The sequence below is a fragment of the Schistocerca gregaria genome, chromosome 8, assembly GCF_023897955.1.
Source record: "Schistocerca gregaria isolate iqSchGreg1 chromosome 8, iqSchGreg1.2, whole genome shotgun sequence".
NCBI lineage: Eukaryota > Metazoa > Arthropoda > Insecta > Orthoptera > Acrididae > Schistocerca > Schistocerca gregaria.
The window spans coordinates 204,502,892-204,523,242 of record NC_064927.1 but is presented as its reverse complement, the minus strand read 5'-3'; the positions used below and the strand labels follow the sequence as shown (position 1 = coordinate 204,523,242).

The 20,351-nt window shown below is 42.3% G+C and overlaps 1 protein-coding gene across 1 annotated transcript in view; it reads right to left on the bottom strand.

The window, feature by feature from the left end:
• Nucleotides 1-20,351, bottom strand: part of LOC126284133 (vacuolar protein sorting-associated protein 53 homolog) — a 150,136-nt gene that overhangs the window by 85,774 nt on the left and 44,011 nt on the right. Inside the window, exon 6 of the mRNA XM_049982844.1 lies at nucleotides 13,546-13,761. Coding sequence (XP_049838801.1) covers nucleotides 13,546-13,761 — 216 coding nt within the window. The remainder of the gene's footprint in view (nucleotides 1-13,545; nucleotides 13,762-20,351) is intronic.

The window sequence follows — 20,351 nt, the reverse complement described above, 5'->3', positions numbered from 1 at the left end:
GTGGCTTTCCAATTTTTCATTACTATGTTTTAGAGCTGAATCAATGTAGGATCCACTTTGTATATAGTAACCATGAAAGGGGTACACTCTCAAAAGCTTTTTGGTAATTAATGTATGTGTAGTGTAGCGACCTTTGTCTTGTTTTAGCTTGATATGTCACCTCTGCATCTATTATCAGTTGCTCTTGACATCCTAGTGCTCCTTTGCAGCACCCTTTTTGTTCTTCATTTATAATTTTGTTCTATGTTGTATGTGTCATTAATTTTTGTGCAATGACTGAAGTTAATATTTTGTATATTGTTGGTAGGCATGTTATGGGGCGATATTTTGCTGTGTCTGCTTGATCTTTAGGTTTGAGATAAGTTATTCCTTGTGTAAGTGTATCAGGGACTGTGTATGGGTCTGCAATGTAACTGTTAAATGAGTGTGTATGTATGGATGGATATGCGTGTGCGTGTGTGTGTGTGTGTGTGTGTGTGTGTGTGTGTGTGTGTTTGCGCGAGTATATACCTATCCTTTTTTCCCCCTAAGGTAAGTCTTTCTGCTTCCGGGATTGGAATGACTCCTTACCCTCTCCCTTAAAACCCACATCCTTTCATCTTTCCTTTTCCTTCCCTCTTTCCTGACGAAACAGCCGCCGGTTGCGAAAGCTCAAATTCTGTGTGTGTGTTTGTGTGTTTTATTCATTGTGCCTATCTACCGGCACTTTCCCGCTTGGTAAGTCTTGGAATCTTTGTTTTTAGTATGTTAAATAATTTAGTTAGATGTGAATGTGTTGAAGTGAACTTCTTCAGCAAGAAATTTGCTATTTTATATTTTCGAGGGGCTTTCCAATTGTGCGTACAATTAATTGCTCGAGTGACTTCCCGTTGCAAAATTATCACTTCAGGCATTTGTGATATCATCTTGTATGTGTCTATTTCTGTTTGTATCCACCATGCATATCTGTTATGTTGTACCGAGTTTGACCATATGTTGCTCCAGAAGTGTGTTATCTATTGTCTGGTAAAATTTCTTTTGGTTTGTGTTGAATGTTTGGTTTTGTTTCCTTCTATTTTCACTTTTTTTGTATCTTCTAAGTCATTTGGCCAATGCTAGTAATTTCTGCTTCTTTTAATCTAATTGCTCTATTGCTTCTTGTTGTGAGATTTTACCTAACCTTTTTCGTTTTTTGTCTGATATTTCATTCCTTATAAATTGTGTTAGCTGTCCGATGTCTCTTCTCAGTTTTTCTATTCTGATATGTAGCCTGTGTTACCATGCAGGTTTTGTGGGTTTGTTCTGTGTGTTGGCTGGTTCTGATCTCTGCCTAGTGTGTCTATTTAACGTAGTGAGTGCTCCTATACAAACCAGTAGTTGTAACTCTTCCATAGTTGTATTTTCATTTATTTTGTTGTGTATGACTGTGTTGATAGTTGTTATTGTTGTTTCAACTTGTGGGTTATTTGGTGGTCTATGCAAGAATGGTCTAATGTCTGTATTTGTGTCTTTGTATTCTATGTATGTCCGCTGAAATTTTTCTTCTATATCTGTGTGTCACTTCGTGTTCTATTTGTGCTTGTTCTGGTGGCTGTCTTAAGATTTCGTTTTCCTCTGATTGTTTAATTGATGCATGTTGTTCTTTGTTTGTTTGCTCTGGGATGTTTGAGTCCATTACTGTATTATCTTCTTCTTCTGATTGCACATTATTTTGTTCCAGTATTTGTTGTACTTGTTATTTGATGTTTTCTAATTCTGGCTGGGGTATCCTGTTATTTTTGATTATTACATGGATCTGATCAGCTAGTCGTTGTTCTGTTAAAAATTTTAATAAATGTTGTGTATACTTGTGATCTGTATCCAGTTGTGTTGGTTCCTAAGTTTGGTAATAACAGAGCATGAGGTGTTGGTTAACTTCATCTGACCATCTGACCATCTCATCCTCTGTCTTTGTTTTCCTTCTAGAGTGGTTCCAGAAAGCATATCCTGCAAAACACCTCTATTTGGATTTTAATTATTTTCCGTGTGGCTAGCAGTGTCTTCACTATTGTGGACGGGCATAGGGTTCAAGCGTCGTCCCCGACCATGACAGCGCTTGTACAAGGCTTCATTAGTTCTGTCCTGAACCAACTAACCACACTGAAAGGGGGTTAGCCCTATTAGTGGTTTGTTCTTTTTGTCGCCTTTAACGCTGGCAGAACATACCGGAGGCCTATTCTTTTCCTGGGCCTCCACGGAAAAGTTGAAAATTAAATCAGTTATGAAAGATCATCACTTGGGAATGGCTCAACTGATTTGGTTGACCTCTTATTATTATTATCATTATTATTGATACTATTATTATTAGTAGTATTCTTTTGTGTATATGACTATGAAAATTAAAAAAAAAAATGCATTCAGTCTGACAGATCAACTGCCAGTTGTTTTCATAACAAAAACAATCAGTGTGACAGTTGTACATGGAAATGTTGTTACAGAAAATCTCAAAAAGTTCTTGACTGAATTATTACAAATTTTTATATCACACTCTAATGGATGTTTGGATGGACATAGGAATAGGGGGAAACATTCCACATGGCAAAAATATATCTAAAAACAAATATGATGTCACTTAGCAAACAAAAGCGCTGGCAGGTCGATAGACACACAAACGAACACAAAAATACACACAAAATTCGAGCTTTCGCAGGAAAGAGGGAAGGAGAGGGAAAGATGAAAGGATGTGGGTTTTAAGGGAGAGGGTAAGGAATCATTCCAATCCTGGGAGAGGAGAGACTTACCTTAGGGGGGAAAAAGGATAGGTATACACTCGCAAACACACACATATCCATCCGCACATACACAGACACAAGCAGACATTTGTAAAGGCAAAGAGTTTGGGCAGAGATGTCAGTCGAGGCGGAAGTACAGAGGCAAAGAAGTTGTTGAAAGACAGGTGAGGTATGAGCGGCGGCAACTTGAAATTAGCGGAGGTTGAGGCCTGGCGGATATCGAGAAGAGAGGACATACTGAAGGGCAAGTTCCCATCTCCGGAGTTCTGACAGGTTGGTGTTAGTGGGAAGTATCTAGATAACTCGGACGGTGTAACACTGTGCCAAGATGTGCTGGCTGTGCACCAAGGCATCTTTAGCCACAGGGTGATCTTCATTACCAACAAACACTGTCTGCCTGTGTCCGTTCATGCGAATGGACAGTTTGTTGCTGGTCATTCCCACATAGAAAGCTTCACAGTGTAGGCAGGTCAGTTGGTAACTCACCTGGGTGCTTTCACATGTGGCTCTGCCTTTGATCGTGTACACCTTCCGGGTTACAGGACTGGAGTATGTGGTGGTGGGGGAGTGCATGGGACAGGTTTTACACCGGGGGCGGTTACAAGGGTAGGAGCCAGAGGGTAGGGAAGGTGGTTTGGGAATTTCATGGGGTGAACTCAGAGGTTACGAAGGTTAGGTGGACGGTGGAAAGACACTCTTGGTGGAGTGGGGAGGATTTCATGAAGGATGGATCTCATTTCAGAGCAGGATTTGAGGAAGTCGTATCCCTGCTGGAGAGCCACATTCAGAGTCTGATCCAGTCCCGGGAAGTATCCTGTCACAAGTGGGGCACTTTTGTGGTTCTTCTGTGGGAGGTTCTGAGTTTGAGGGGATGAGGAAGTGGCTCTGGCTATTTGCTTCTGTAGCAGGTCGGGAGGGTAGTTGCGGGACATGAAATATGTCTGCTTGTGTCTGTGTATGGATGGATGGATGTGTGTGTGTGTGTGTGTGTGTGTGTGTGTGTGTGTGTGTGTGTGTGTGCGCGCCTGTGCCTGCGCGAGTATATACCTATCCTTTTTTCCCCTTAAAGTAAGTCTTTCCGCTCCCGGGATTGGAATGACTCCTTACCCTCTCCCTTAAAACCCACATACTTTCATCTTTCCTTTTCCTTCCCTTTTTCCTGACGGAGCAGCCGCCGGTTGCGAAAGCTCGAAATTTTGTGTGTCTTTGTTTGTGTGTTATTTTATTGTGCCTGTCTATCGGCGCTTTCCCGCTTGGTAAGTCTTGTAATCTTTGTTTTTAATATATTTTTCCCATGTGGAAGTTTCTTTCTATTTTATATATTAAAAACAAAGATTCCAAGACTTACCAAGCGGGAAAGCGCCGGGAGACAGGCACAATGAACAAAACACACACACAGAATTACTAGCTTTCGCAACCGATGGTTGCTTCTTCAGGAAGGAGAGGGAAAGACGAAAGGATGTGGGTTTTAAGGGAGAGGGTAAGGAGTCATTCCAATCCAATATGTCTGCTTGTGTCTGTACCTAGTTTTTAATATATATGCGGAAGTTTCTTTTGAAGGTCACAACAGTTTAATGAAGTACCTGCTGAAGCAAGAGACCTGGGAAAATATTTATCATGAGGTGGACATTGACAGGAAAACAAAAATATTAATTGCTATTCAATACCATTGTTGTAACACTGCCTTTCTTCTCATAAGGCACATACAAAATCCTTTGAGAAGCAATGATTACAAAGGATGGCTCATCCAGGGTATAATCACCTTCAGTCCAATCAAAAAAACAACTTTATATAGTTGTTAAACAGACATGTGACATGAATCTTCAAGTATACTTTAAAAAAGAATATAAAGAATCCACAAAAAAGACAAACCAGAAGCAATGCTTTTTGGGAAGTTGTCTATGATGACATTGCAATCAATGTAATGAAGACATCCAGCTAAATGGCAGCAATCATTGTATCAGCAAAATAATACAAAAATTTATTATCAGACAGGTCGATTTTCCTGACTCTACAGACTGAAAAAGAAGTATTAAAAATTACAAGTGCAACAAAATCATCTTACTCGTGTGGAGTTTGGTAGTACCCTACATTATTTATTACAGGATTTTTCTGTGGAAATTATCATACCCCTACGTAAACATCCCCCCTCCCCCCAATAAGCACTCACTATTTAGCTTTCAAGGGGGAGGGAGGAGGGGGGAGGGGGGGTGGGCAGCTTGGAGAGGGTTAGAAAGGAAAGTCCTGTCACTCAAGACCTCAGCATGAAAGGGACTTGCCTCCTTTGAGGCTGAGGGTAGACAAAACCATATTTCTTGATAAAATGGAATAACTCGCCAAACACCTGTTTGGATTTTGTAAAAACAGGGTTTCTAATGGTGCACTTTTTCAGTTTCAGTGACCACATTCTTAAATCCATCAGTGAAATTGATTTTTCCTCTGAGCCTTTTGGTGACCCAAGTGAAGCTTTTGATCTCATTAATTACACACTGTTGCTTCTGAAGCTAGAACCATGAGGTATCATAGATGTAACAGACGGTCTCAGTCATGTATTAATATTTGAAAGCAAAGAGTTAAAACCAAAATCTCATATCCAGACATCAAAAAATTGACTGAGCCCTGACAGTAGTGAAATTTCACAAGGCTCAGCACTGGGACCTCTCCTATTCCTGCTTTCCATCAATGACCTTCTATTAAACATGCCAAATACTTCTACTCCATTGTTTACAGAGGACACACATTTTCTCTTCTACTCTGAATCAGCTCTGCCATTGATGTACAACACTAATGAGAGAACCAAAAGGCTGCTGTTCTGGCTGTACAAGTATCAGTTGTTGCTAAACACAAGCAATACAGCACATATACTCTCATATCCACACAGAAACCATTCTACACTCTAGAAACACCTTGAAATTAATGACAATGAAACTGAACAAGTAACAAATATAACACTTTTGGGTGTGTTGAGTAACTGTACACTTCAGTGGGAGTACCATACAGAGTACCGCTAAAAAGATGGGTTGTCTCTCCTCTGCATTCAGTATTGTGGGGCTCTTGTGTGATATAAACACTCTTTTTCCCTTGTGTAAAAAAGACTGATAAAAATAATGAAGTGAGAGCCACATGATCAAATTCTAAAGGCAAAAATTCGTGTGGTGAGCCAAAGATTGAGCTGGAGTCATGATGGGTTGAGAAATATGGGCAGGCTAATCTTCAACAAATTACCCCAACAATTAGGAATAAAACTATTATTCTTACAAATACTGTAATGAAATGTATTTTTTCTTCTGTTGATGATTACTTGAAGGTAAATATGTGTGAACTGTATGAGCTTCTCATCTTCTCCACATAATCTAACACTTAAGAAAGATGTGTTCTGAAAATACTATGTGCAAACTGGTCAATTATGCACATAATTTCTTTTTTATTTTTGTATCTTGCTCTAAGCATAAATATCCAAGTTGTTCTATATCATCTATATCTGTACATTATAACATTCACAGGGGATAATTAGCCAGTTAATTAAAGGGAGACCTACCATTTAACATTAACTTAACCATAGTGGAACTCATCATTTTTTCACGTATACAAATAACAGCACGAGTCGAAAGAACCAATAAATTTCAGAAAAATTCCTAAGACCAACCGAAGATTGAAACTGTTTGTATTTGTTGTGGTGTCACCGCCAGACACCACACTTGCTGGTTGGTAGCCTTTAAATCGGCCGCAGTCTGGTAGTATACGTTGGACCCACGTGTCGCCACTATCAGTGATTGCAGACCGAGCGCCGCCACACGGCAGGTCTAGAGAGACTTCCTAGCACTTGCCCCAGTTGTACAGTCGACTTTGCTAGCGATGGTTCACTGCCTACTTACATTCTTAAATGCCGATATGATAGTTTAGCATAGACTTCAGCTACATCATTTGCTATGACATAGCAAGGTGCCATTATCAGTTACTATTGATATTGTGAACTATATACCGTCAAGAGTGATGTTCCTCGTTAATGGATTAAAGTTAAGTATTCCACCAGCTACGTCCATTGTTTCTAAATTCTTATTTCCTTGTCCTGTTCCAAACCTCACACCAGCCTGCGTGAGCTAAATCGCGTGCCTTTCGGCCTCTTCTAGTAACTCGGTGTTGGCTCTCCTGCCAACCACAGCATTGGCGACGAGGCAAAACTGCATTTTTATCGATATTGCCCTGATTTCCTTGTGTAATGGCTTCGCCACAATCTCCAGATGTACTGTCTGAATTTTATCACTTACAGAATCAGCAGACGCAGGCCTTACTGGATGCCCTTGAACAGTTTTCCAGGGTCAAAAGGCGATGCAAAACGATGCGGCAGCAGCCGCTTCACCGCTAACGCAGTCACAACACGCTGTTGCACCAACTTTTCGACCTTTTGTGCTGCACTGGAAAGCTGGACGGAGTGGTCACGCCAATTTGGATTCCATCTCACCGCCTACGGAATTCAAGGTAATGAGCGGCAGCCATTTTTGTTGTCTTCGGTCGGCGTACAAAAGTACCGTGTGATAGTCAAATTATTTCCCCGACGTGAGGTAGCAACTCTGTCCTACGAAGAAATTTTGTCTGCATTAGATGCATATTTCAAAGAATCAGTCAATGTAGTTGCCAAACGGTATACTTTCTTTCGTACAAAACATACAGCAGGTCAGACTAATCGGGAGTGGGTTGCAACCTTGCAAGGCCTTACTAGGGATTGTGCTTTTGAGTGTCAATGTGGACTCCCTTATTCGGATACTACGGTACGTGATGCAATTGCACAGAATGTTTCTGATGTTCGTATAAGGGAACAGATTTTGAAACTAGTCAATCCTTCCCTTCAACAAGTGATGGACATTTTGGTTCGGCAGGACACAATTGACTTTGCTCAGGAATCCTTTGAAACTTCGCCAGCCGTGTGTCAGGTTAACCGTCCTGCCGGGCGAGCTGCAAGGAGCAGTAAACAGCCCTTGCACCTGGCCGCGCCGCTGCTGCCAGGCTCTCAGCTACGTGTGCCGTGTCGGCAAGCTAATGCAGTGATCAAATCATGCCCATAGTGTGCTACTAAACATTCGCGTGAGAATTGCCCATCACACTAAACTATTTGCTTTTATTGTCATAAAAAAGGACATGTTCAGAGTGTTTGCCAGAAAAAGCTCAGATTGGAAGCTCAAAACCGTTCCAGGCCCTTTGCTTCACGCCGGAATCGGAATCGAACCAAGGATACTCAGGCTCGTGAAACTTCGCCCATGGAAATTCATATAGTTCATTCCACTTCGCGCAGTGCCACTCTCTCTAACAGTGACTGTGTTCATCCCAAAAATAGTGTGCGTCGACATCGCCGGAACTCCCGTCAGGTCGCAAGTGATTATGTACCAGTGTCAGTTCACGTTGCACGAGACAGTCACTCTTGTCGTCAGCAGGACAATAAACTTTTTGTAGATTTGGACATTAACGGCAAAGTGATACCATTCCAGCTCAATACCGGAGCTGCAGTTTCACTGATCAATCAAGACACTTACAAACTGCTGGGCACACCTCCGTTGGGTGCTGCAAATGTTAAGTTAACTAGCTATTCAGTTCAAGAGATCCCTGTGTTAGGACAGTGCAGCCTTCTTGCAACATACAAAGGACAAACAAAACTTGTTTCATTTTACGTCCTTCGTTCTTCTTCTGCAGTGAACTTGTTTGGTTTCAATTTATTTCAGTTGTTTAACTTGCCTATAGTAAATCGGGTCCTGTCAGTGAACCAGACGGTGCCTTCAGACATTGTTTCTCGTCTATGTGAAGAATTTGCAGACATTTTTGCACCGGGCCTCGGTTGCACTAAGAACTATAAAGCACATTTGGAACTGAAAGTAAACAAGCAACCGAAATTTTTCAGAGCGCGCAATGTTCCCCACGCATTGCATGAGGAGGTCACAAAAACATTACACGATTTGGAATCACAAGGTGTAATTGAACGTGTGCAGGCTTCTCTCTGGGCATCACCCTTAGTAATTTTACGAATACCTTCCGGCAAATTGGGACTTTGCGTGGACTTCAAGGCAACAATGAATCGACAACTAGTGATTGCAACTTTTCCTTTACCCCGCCTGGAAGATCTTTCTGACAAACTGTGCCCGGGTAAATATTTTTCGAAGTTGGACCTAGCAGATGCGTACTTGCAAATACCGGTGGACAAAGAATCCAGGTGCGTTAACACACATCTTGGGTTGTATCAATTCAAACGACTGCCATTCGAGTGTGCATCCGCCCCTGCATTGTTTCAGCAATATCTACAAACTGTTTGTGCAGCGGTCCCTACTGCAACAAATTATCTGGACGATATTGTGATCCCCGGAAAGACGGAAGAAGAACATTTGGCCAATCTCGGAACATTATTTCAGGTCTTGCGACAAAATGGTGTTCGCTTGCGGAAGGACAAATGTGCGTTTTTTGCTCGTGACTTGCCCTACTTGGGACATGTACTCAATGCCCAAGGCATACATCCCAGTCCAACGCACCTCCATGCCATACAAGACTTGCCGTCGCCACAGAATTTGAAGCAGCTACAGAGTGTGCTGGGAAAAATAAATTACTACCACCGCTATGTGCCCATGCCTCTTCCATTTCAGCTCTGCTTCATCGGTTACGCCGTAAGGGTGTTCTGTTAGTCTGGACGACGGAATGCGAACGTGCCTTTCGCCAGTTGAAATCGGCGTTGCTTTCCAATACTGCCTTACGCCATTTGATCCCCAGAAGCCCCTCTTGTTGATGGTGGATGCATCGGATTTCGGGACTGGTGCTGTGCTTCCACACAAAGATGGATCACACTGTCGCCCTACTGCCTTTGCGTCCAAATTGCTCTCGTCTGCTCAAAGAAATTATTCACACATCGAGAAAGAAGCATTGGCTCTCGTATTTGGTGTTACGAAGTTTCATGAGTTCTTGTATGGTCGTCACTTTACCATAATCATAATGTGTGTTGACATCACTTCTTCATCCGACCAAGCCTGTACCTCCACGTACAGTGCAGAAATTCATTCGCTGGTATATTTTCCTCTCGCAGTACCGCTACGATATCTTGTATCGATCCACTGCTAAGCACGGAAATGCCGATGCGTTGTCCCGCTTGCCTGTTGCTGAGGATCGGGCATTCGATTCCTCTGAACTTGCTTGCATGTTCATTGATGCGGACACCGATGACGTGGTCGAATCAGTTCCGATTGATTTTCGTCGTGTAGCTACAGCCACAGCTGCCAACACTGTGCTAGCTCCCGTTCTGTGTTTTGTTGCTACGCAATGACCCTTGTCAAAGTCACGGATCGGGGACTCGCTGGTTAGCCGATTTTTTGCTCACAAGGAGAGACTTTTTTGTATGACGTGGTGTTTTGCTGTTGCGTTCTGATAATGATCAGTCCAGGGTCGTGGTACCACATTCATTACAGTCCTCTGTCTTACAGCTTCTTCACCAAGGACACTGGGGTATAGTGAGAACGAAACAACTTGCTCGTCAGCACTGTACTTGGTTCGGAATTGATGCCGCGAATACGAATATGTGCTCTTCTTGCATGGTGTGTGCCGAACAACAATCAGCACCACCGCAGAAATTCTTTGCATGGCCAAAAGCCACTTCCCCTTGGCAACGCTTACACATCGATTTTGCTGGTCCTTTCTGGAATACACGATGGTTGGTTGTGGTAGATTCAGTCAGTAATTTTCCTTTTGTTGTCCGGATGTCATCCACGACGTCATCTGCCACCATCCTATCGTTATCTGCTATCTTTTGCATTGAAAGTCTTCCACAGACTATTGTTTCTGACAATGGTCCACAATTCATGTCCGCAGAATTTCAGTCATTCTGCAAGGCCAATGGTATTCAACATCTAAAATCCGTGCCGTTTTCGCCACAGTCCAACGGTGCCGCTGAACGATTGGTCAGGACTTTCAAGTCACAGATGTTGAAGTTGAAAGAGTCGCATTCTCGGGAGGACGCGTTATTGCTCTTTTTGTCCTCGTATCGCTCTCAGCCCCGAGATGGTCGCTCGCCGGCTTGATGACTTTGCTACATCTGCCGCATCAGGTTCCTGTGCAGCGGCAGAAACCTGCTTTTGCTCCAGGCGACGTTGTCTACTATCGCCACTATCGAGGTTCACGGCGTTGGCTCAAAGGGCGCATTCTTCGCTGCCTCGGCAGTGCTATGTCTCTGGTTTTGGGGGCCTCTGGTGAGGTGCGTCGGCATCTCAATCAGCTGCGCCTCTGTCGTCACATGGGATCTGCCGCTCGCCGTCTGCTTTCAGCGATGGTGCCGTCCGATCAGCGGCCCGGGGACCCAGCCATTGGCTCGCCTCAGCCCCAGGTGTTACCACCGCTGCCTTCCATTTTGCCCCATGGCGACGCGTCGCCACCACCGCCGCTGCCGCCTGTTCTCCCGCCAGCGATGCCCGCAGTGGACACGTAGCTGCAACCACCGGGAGCCTCCCTGGGTCACGTGCCGCCGCTCGCTTCCCGTGACCAGTTGACCTCCAATATGGAACTCTTGCCCGCTCCGGACCATTTGTCGTCTTCGCCCGTCGGGTGCCCCGGTCCGATGGAGGTTGACCCTTCGGCCTCTCCCGTCTCTCTACGGGCGCATACACCACATGTTGGCGTGCACCCTCGAGCAGGTTTTCAGGCGTTTCCTAGCCCCCCACGGTCCGAATGGCAGGGTGCGGATGGCACAGCCTCGCCAGTTGTTAGGCTCCCCACCTCGTCGCATATGTCAACATGGGGGCTTCCCCAAGGCGGGCGGAAGCCTTATGCCACAACCCTACGCCGATTTGCGGGGGAGGAATGTGGTGTCACAGCCAGACACCACACTTGCTGGGTGGTAGCCTTTAAATCGGCCGCGGGTAGTATACGTCGGACCCGCGTGTCGCCACTATCAGTGGTTGTAGACCGAGCGCCACCACACGGCAGGTCTAGAGAGACTTCCTAGCACTCGCCCCAGTTGTACAGCTGACTTTGCTAGCGATGGTTCACTGCCTACTTACATTCTCAATTGCCGAGAAGATAGTTTAGCAAAACCTTCAGCTACGTCATTTGCTACGACCTAGCAAGATGCCATTATCAGTTACTATTGATATTGTGAACTATGTACCGTCAAGAGCGACGTTCCTCATTAATGGATTAAAGTTAAGTATTCCACCAGCTACGTCCGTTGTTTCTAAATTCTAATTTCCTTGTCCTGTTCCAGACCTCACGCCAGCCTGCGTGAGCTAAATCGCATGCCTTTCCGCCTCCTCTAGTAACACGGTGTTGGCTCTCCTGCCAACCACAACATTTGTAGTCTGACACTTAGCCACCAAGCCACTCACCAAGGCAGAATATGCTTGCTTCACTAAACACAACTTGCTGCCATTCATTCTCAAGTTGCATCTTCATCACTGGAAGTAGCTTGCAACGGCACGAAGTAGAGGTGCTGAGATGTGAGAGGACACTGGGAAAGCTACACCTTTGCACATATCCAATTTCCAGAAAAAAAGATGCTGATTGGCCCAACAGATATCCTTGTGAAACATTGGTCCTACTCTGTGTTGCTGTCATTGTGCAATCACCAATGGCTGCACATACGGTGCAGTAGTGCAGAAGTGAAATTGTAAGCCATCGTCATCCAGAACTAAGATGACAAGTACGTGTACTTTCGTTGAACATTCCCTACTGATATTTCTCAGCAAAAAATCTTTGTCTGTCACAATGTGTTCATTCAACTGAATGTTATAACATTTCATAGCTTAATTCTCTTGTATAACATCAGATGCTCTGTAACAAAACTGAATCTCAACCTTTCAACAACAATGTTTTTTATAAGTAAGGGAAAAGAAGAAGAGCAGAGTTTAAAATTCAGTGAATGATGGTGTCTTAAGAAACATACCAGAAGCTTGGCTAAGATAAGAATGGGAAGGGGAACTGGTTGGTTCCTTCTCAAAGGAACCATCCCAGTTTACATCTCAATCAATTTATGGAAGCCAAGGAAAATCCTACTATGGCTGAGGATTTGGATAATGTGCCTCCAAGACTGCGGAAAATTCCATATGGAACAGAAACACCGCTTTGGGAGAGCTGAAGGGTTGGGAGAGGCAAATGAAATATTGGGATCAAAACTCTTACTCTCACTTTAGAGCAAAATATTCTTAGCCCTTCCCTTCTACCCATTACCCCTAACCCTTTTACTACCTCTGTTTGCAGCTGTGAGATCTTTCTCCACACACATATTTATCCTCCCATGCTGTTGCCTCCCTCTCCAGCCTTTATTTATTTCTTTGCTACCCCCACACCACAGTTCTCTCTCTCTCTCTCTCTCTCTCTCTCTCTCTCTCTCTCTCTCTGTGTGTGTGTGTGTGTGTGTGTGTGTGTGTGTGTGTGTGTGTGTGTGTGTAAGTTTTCATGTGAACCAGGATACAAACATATAACACATGCAAGAAGCTCCTTTATACAGTAATTTGCTGCACATAAAACTTTACTTTTCTTAATGTTCATAACTTTTTAGACACTGAGCCATGCAAGAGTTCAGTGAGTGAAAATACATGAAACCATCTGCCATTAGTCTTTTATAAATATCTGCTACTTTTCTTTTCTAAAATATCTACTATTTTGGTTTTCCAAAATATCTGCTATTTTTCTTCCCAATATTTCTACTGTTTTCTTATCCACAATATTGCATTCGTCAAGAAACACCAAAGAAAAGATATAAAAAACAAATAATGTTTTTAAACTATGGAAATCTCTGGTATTAATGATGAAATAATGACATTTTGACTATATTTACCTGGTAATATTGCAGAATTCTACTGTGATGCGCTCTGATACTTCCCATTCTGGAGGAAACATTGATCCAAACTTGTCTTCAAAATCGAGTAAATGTCTCTTTAGCCACGCATACCGTCTGTCTATTTTGTCTAACCAAGCAGTATCTTGGTTTTCCTGAAAGAGATGACAATACTCGGCCAGTTGCAAACCAATGAACCATTTCAAGAGGTCTCGCCTGAAAATAAATAGATTTTTATAAACCATCCATGCAGAAAATTATGATAAAAGTTTATGCTACTGACATAGTGAAACAGGACTTCACTGTGGTATATGCAAGCTTTTATATATTTCTAGTTCACAACTGCAGTTTGTTACCACACACATTTATACACTTAGCAGTGCACAAACACTCCTCTAGAAGGTACCTGGTAAGAAAGTTATCAGCAAAATCTCAGACGACACTGAAGCTAAAAGGGTTGCCTTTTATAACGATAAAATGGTGGCGCGACTATGCCAGAATTGCTAATGTGAGGGAAAAAAATTATACCAATTCCTATGATGGAAAGGGAGTTGAAAAATAATGAGACATGTGAACAGAAATTATGAATATGAATGTAGGTAAATAAAACTGGAAGTCTATTTTGTCTAACCAAGCAGTATCTTGGTTTTCCTGAAAGAGATGACAATACTCGGCCAGTTGCAAACCAATGAACCATTTCAAGAGGTCTCGCCTGAAAATAAATAGATTTTTATAAACCATCCATGCAGAAAATTATGATAAAAGTTTATGCTACTGACATAGTGAAACAGGACTTCACTGTGGTATATGCAAGCTTTTATATATTTCTAGTTCACAACTGCAGTTTGTTACCACACACATTTATACACTTAGCAGTGCACAAACACTCCTCTAGAAGGTACCTGGTAAGAAAGTTATCAGCAAAATCTCAGACGACACTGAAGCTAAAAGGGTTGCCTTTTATAACGATAAAATGGTGGCGCGACTATGCCAGAATTGCTAATGTGAGGGAAAAAAATTATACCAATTCCTATGATGGAAAGGGAGTTGAAAAATAATGAGACATGTGAACAGAAATTATGAATATGAATGTAGGTAAATGAAACTGGAAGTCTATTTTGTCTAACCAAGCAGTATCTTGGTTTTCCTGAAAGAGATGACAATACTCGGCCAGTTGCAAACCAATGAACCATTTCAAGAGGTCTCGCCTGAAAATAAATAGATTTTTATAAACCATCCATGCAGAAAATTATGATAAAAGTTTATGCTACTGACATAGTGAAACAGGACTTCACTGTGGTATATGCAAGCTTTTATATATTTCTAGTTCACAACTGCAGTTTGTTACCACACACATTTATACACTTAGCAGTGCACAAACACTCCTCTAGAAGGTACCTGGTAAGAAAGTTATCAGCAAAATCTCAGACGACACTGAAGCTAAAAGGGTTGCCTTTTATAACGATAAAATGGTGGCGCGACTATGCCAGAATTGCTAATGTGAGGGAAAAAAATTATACCAATTCCTATGATGGAAAGGGAGTTGAAAAATAATGAGACATGTGAACAGAAATTATGAATATGAATGTAGGTAAATGAAACTGGAAGTCTCTGTAGTACAGACACAGTAAAAATTGGGTTACAAGAGTAAGTAAATAAATAAGTCGGAAACATTAGTTTATCTTAAATCATTTTTAAGTTATGTAGTCATATTTTACCAGCAGACTGCAGCAAATGTATGCTTCTCAAAAAGTCTGGGAGGTATTGCATGGTAGGCAGTGCAAGATGAGAGTGCATGGCTAGAGTAGTATGTTTCTTGTGAGCAAAGGACTGTCAGCAGAGAAAGTACATTGTGAAATGTGTTCTGTGTATGGTGACAATTATTTGTGTTCAGCTGGGTCCAGGAGTTCAACAAGGGAAGGCGAAACATCAGAGATCAAGAGCAACCTGGTCATCTTGCGGTGGTGGCACCTGAAACCACATTGCACCATGTCAATCAGATCATTTGTAATGCCCGGTATGTGATCATTGAAGACATAGCATGTAATGGAGGTTGTTGACACTCAACCACTTACAACATCATGCACGAGCAATTTGAAGTTTCATAAAGTCTGAGCACACTGGATGTCTCACATGTTGTCAGAGAAACACCAAATGAACAGAATGGATCTGTCTTTGAAGCATCTCATTTGGTACTCTGAGGACAGAGAGGACCTCATGGCATCAGCTGTGACAGGGTTCACCAATTTCAACTGGTAACCAAATGATCATCTATGGGAAGGTAACATCCCAAGTCCCCAACAACAAAAAGGTCCAAGACCATTCCATCAGCCTACAAATTTATGCTCGCAATGTTTGGGACATGCAAGTGGTTATAGTGATAAAATTCCAGCCTTATGGTGAGACCATGAATGTCACATTTCACAGAGCTTTTAAAAATGATTCATCATTTTCAAAGTTTTGTATTCTCCAAAGTATCAGATCTACAAATATGATTGATGCATGAATAGAACTGTAAGCTCACAGAGATCACGTTGTGCATCCCACTACAACTGGTACCTTCAAATTCGTATCACAATGCAGCAAGCAGTTGAGAACAGACATTTTGCCTCCAAGGTGATATTCAGTGAAGAAGCAACCTCCCATTTAAGACTTTCTTCAAACCTTCTGATTATCTGGAAAGGTTAATCAGCACAATGTGAATGTGTGGGACAATGAAAATCCTCATGAAGTTGTACATGAATGAGATTTGTTGAAGATTCATGTTTCTCACCATATAGCGGAGATGATGAGTCGTGATGCACACGACAAAAAGATTGTCACAAATAAACTTTCGACCAGCAAGGCCTTTGTTGAAAATAGATGATAGACACACACACACACACACACACACACACACACACACACACACACACACACACACACACACACTCTGCGAGAAGCAGTACACTGCAAGACGGAAGTGGCGACTCGGTGGGGCTGGAGGAGGCTGGGGTGGGGCAGGGGAGAGATAGTAGGGTAGGGGTGGGGGACAGTGAAGTGCTGCCGGGGAACGCACAGGGACAAGGTGGAAGGAGGGTAGGGCAGCTATGTGCAGTCGTGAGGTTAGATGGAGGGTAGGGGAGAAGAGTGGAGGGGGGAGGTAGCGAATAAAGAGAAGAAAAAAGACTGGGTGTGATGGTGGAATGAGAGCTTTGTAGTGCTGGAATGGGAACAGGGAAGGGGATGGATGGGCGAGGACAATGACTAACAAAAGCTGAGGCCAGGAGGCTTATGGGAACGTAGGATTTATTTAATATTGTTACATTCCATCCTGGATTTTCCATTATTTGAAGATTAATGTTTCCTAGGTACAGCCCGCGACAAAGTTGTATGGGCTGCTTTTCTCCTGTGAGATGACTGTGATGGGTACCTCCTATCTTGATATGTTTCAGTTGTGGCTGCTTCCTAAACTGACTACTGGTTCCAAGAATTTCATTTTCCTACAAGGCTGATGGTGCTCGGTGCATAAAGGACAAGCTTCTGCATCACTGCACTGGATGTGGTGGCGAAGATGACTTGGGTTCCTAGGTCACCGGAGCTAAAGCCCTTTGACTTGCTTTGTGGGTACATTAAAGGCTGTGTTTATGTGCTCTCACTGCCAACAACACTGGAACAGCTCAGAGAGTGCATCAGTGCTGCTGTGGTGACCACTAACAGGATGTTGTTACATAAGGTGTGGAATGAACTTGACTACCACTTGAGTGTGTGTGTGTAACCAGAGGGACTCTCATAAAACATTTGTAGAGTGCAAAATGTAAAGTTTTGTGTTTACAGTTTTATTTGTATATCAATGCAAGCTTTTTTTTAAAAAAAAAAAAAAAACAAAAGGTGCACCATAAAGGATTTACCTAAATTGTTCAGAAAGTCCTGGTGATTGGGTGCAATCCAAGTTGGGATTAACCACTGAAGACAATTCTACTCCAATCAATGAGACTCCAGGCCGAAGACATGCCATGAGATGCCCCAGGCAGTGGTGGGATACCAACCTGACTACTGCCCACCATACAGCCCTACAACCAGGAGTGATGCTTTGGGGCATCATTTCTTTTCATAGCAGAACCCCTTTGGTTGTCATAAACAGTGCATTTCCTTAAAGCACAGCCATATGTTGATTATGCCTTGTTTTGTTGTCCTTCATGGCAAGCCATCCTGGACTTACATTTCAAGAAGATAATGCCTGCCCACATAAGGTGAGAGCTTCTACTGCTTGTCTTTGTGCTTGCCAAATCCTACCTTGGCCAGCAAGGCTGCTGAATCTCTGCCTAATTGACAAATTTTGAAGTATAATGGGCAGAGTCCTCCTACCAGCAACTGGACATAATTTGGCACAATATCCCTCAGAAGGACATCCAACAACTCTTTTAATCAATGCCAAACTGAATAACTGCTTGCATAAGTGCCAGAGGTAGGGCTGACATGTAACTTACTTGTTCGCATTGTGAGTCTGTTTTTTCTTTTTGTCTTAGGAGTGTATTTGTACATGTAATACTTCATAAAATATAGAGCTCTGAAAATGAATGGCTTATTTATAGTAGCCACATACTGCACAACTCTGTGGGAACTCCAACAGGCTATTCGCTGCAAATGACCTCGCCTCCAGACAGAGGGCCTGATTCTTCTGGATGACAACATCCATCCTCCCACTGCAAGACGAATGCATGAGCTGTTACATGCATTTTGTTGGGAACACTTGGAACATCCACACTACAGTCCTAACTTAACCGTCGATGAGTTTCTCCTGTATGAGTCCCTAAAATTTCATTTGAGTGGTTGACATTTTGAAAACGATGATATCATAGCTGATGAGGTTACACATTGGGTGTGACAGCAACTGAAGGACTTCTTTGCTACCAGCTATCAATGGCTTGTAAAGATATGGGATAAGTGAATGTAAAGGATGAATATATAGAAAAATAAAATAAACGTTATGTTGATTGTTACTGGCTCTACCCCATTTTACTTATTTACTGACATACCGTGCTACATACTAAAAAAAATCAAAAGGGTAAACTCATAACAAGCTGACTAAATAAATAAATAAATTTATCCAAAGAATAAGACACGCAATGGAAAATCCAGGATGGAATGTAACAATATTATGAAAAGGATAGTTGCAACTCACCATGCAGCAGATGTGCTGAGTTGCAGATAGGCACAGCAAAAAGACTGTCCGAAAGTGAGCTTTCGGCCATCAATGCCTTTATCAAAAATAAACAAAAGACACACACACTCACGCTAACACAACTCACACGCACATGACCACATTCTCTGGCTACTGAGGCCAGGCTGCAAGCAGCGGCACATGATGGGAGATGGAACTGGATGGTGAGGGTAAGAAGGAGGTTGGGACAGCGAGGGGGTCTCCTCTCAGCTCCAGCCTCCTCCTTACCCCCACCACCCAGTTCCCTCTCCCATCACGCATTGTAATGTCAAATATGAAATAGTTCTACCATGAAGTGATGGAAGAATCCATCAACATGAAACGACTTGCATTAAATCTTGATTTTTGTTCTTGCCATTCTCTGGCTGCCAGAATTCCAACCATGATTGGCCCCATCTACATGTTTATCTTGCTCTTTGTAACAATATTATAGAAAAGAATAGTCATTACTCACCATACAGCAAAGATGCTGAATAGTAGTTGTGCCTATCTGCTACTCAGCAGATCTGAGAAACACAGTAACATTCCCAATTTAGTAACCGCTAAAGGTATGTTATTCATTCAGAATACCGATGACGTAAATATACTGAATGTGTCCTTCATTTCTGGTGTCTAACAATCAGTGCGCAGTATGCTCTTACTCACAACATAGTGAGACTGAAGAAGCTGACCCCCGTACACCATAGCAAACACATTCCTTTTTTTTAACAGTGGAAGATGAAAGTGTGGTTTCAGTCCACATTTTATACTTTTCTGTGAAACAGCATCTCATCAATATATGAAATCTATTTGCAAAGGTATTGTAAGGACTCAACAGAGACCCATAATGTGCCAGTGTTTCCTGCTTTTAGACCGCAAAATTTTCCGTCCAGGAAAAAGTAGAACTCAAAAATGGCTAATTGGGAATAATCTAAACTTCACATTACTACAAGCGATGTGTTAATAACCTGTTTTACAACAAACCATTGCCACCAAATAAAGAGTGCTGCCATCTGTGGGTAATGACAACAGATAAAGATGGCAAAAACAGATACTGCAACAAGAGGCCAAAAAGTCTGAAAGTAATTAAGGCATATTATCAATGACCCACAAAATGTACCACCACACTGTACCAACCACCTAATCAAATTACTTGCTGGTCACTCATAAGAAGAAAATCTTAAAATCAGTGGAAGAAAAAACAAAACTTCATAATGGAGAATAACAGACAAACTTACGTGTTTTCAAGGCCATTTACTATGGAAGAAATGAATAAGGAAAATAATAAATGCAAGAATGGAAAGGCAGTAGGTCAGGATGATACTTGCAACAATAAATAAAACATTTTGGGCCTCTGACCAGAGAATGGTGGCTTAAATTTATGTAACATCATCATTTACTCCTGGAAAGTGTCACAAACATGTGGGAAATATAGAGTTATAGCCATCCTTAAATCAGGGAAACATTCAAGTGATCCTAAAAATTGCATAATCTTCTCTCTTCCGTGTCAGCTATTTGAATATCCAGAGGGAATAAACCAGACAGGAAGACAAAGCTCACTGAACTACTAGTGATTCCCGGACAAGCTCCTTTTCCGAAAGGGACCTAACTGATGCATATAATA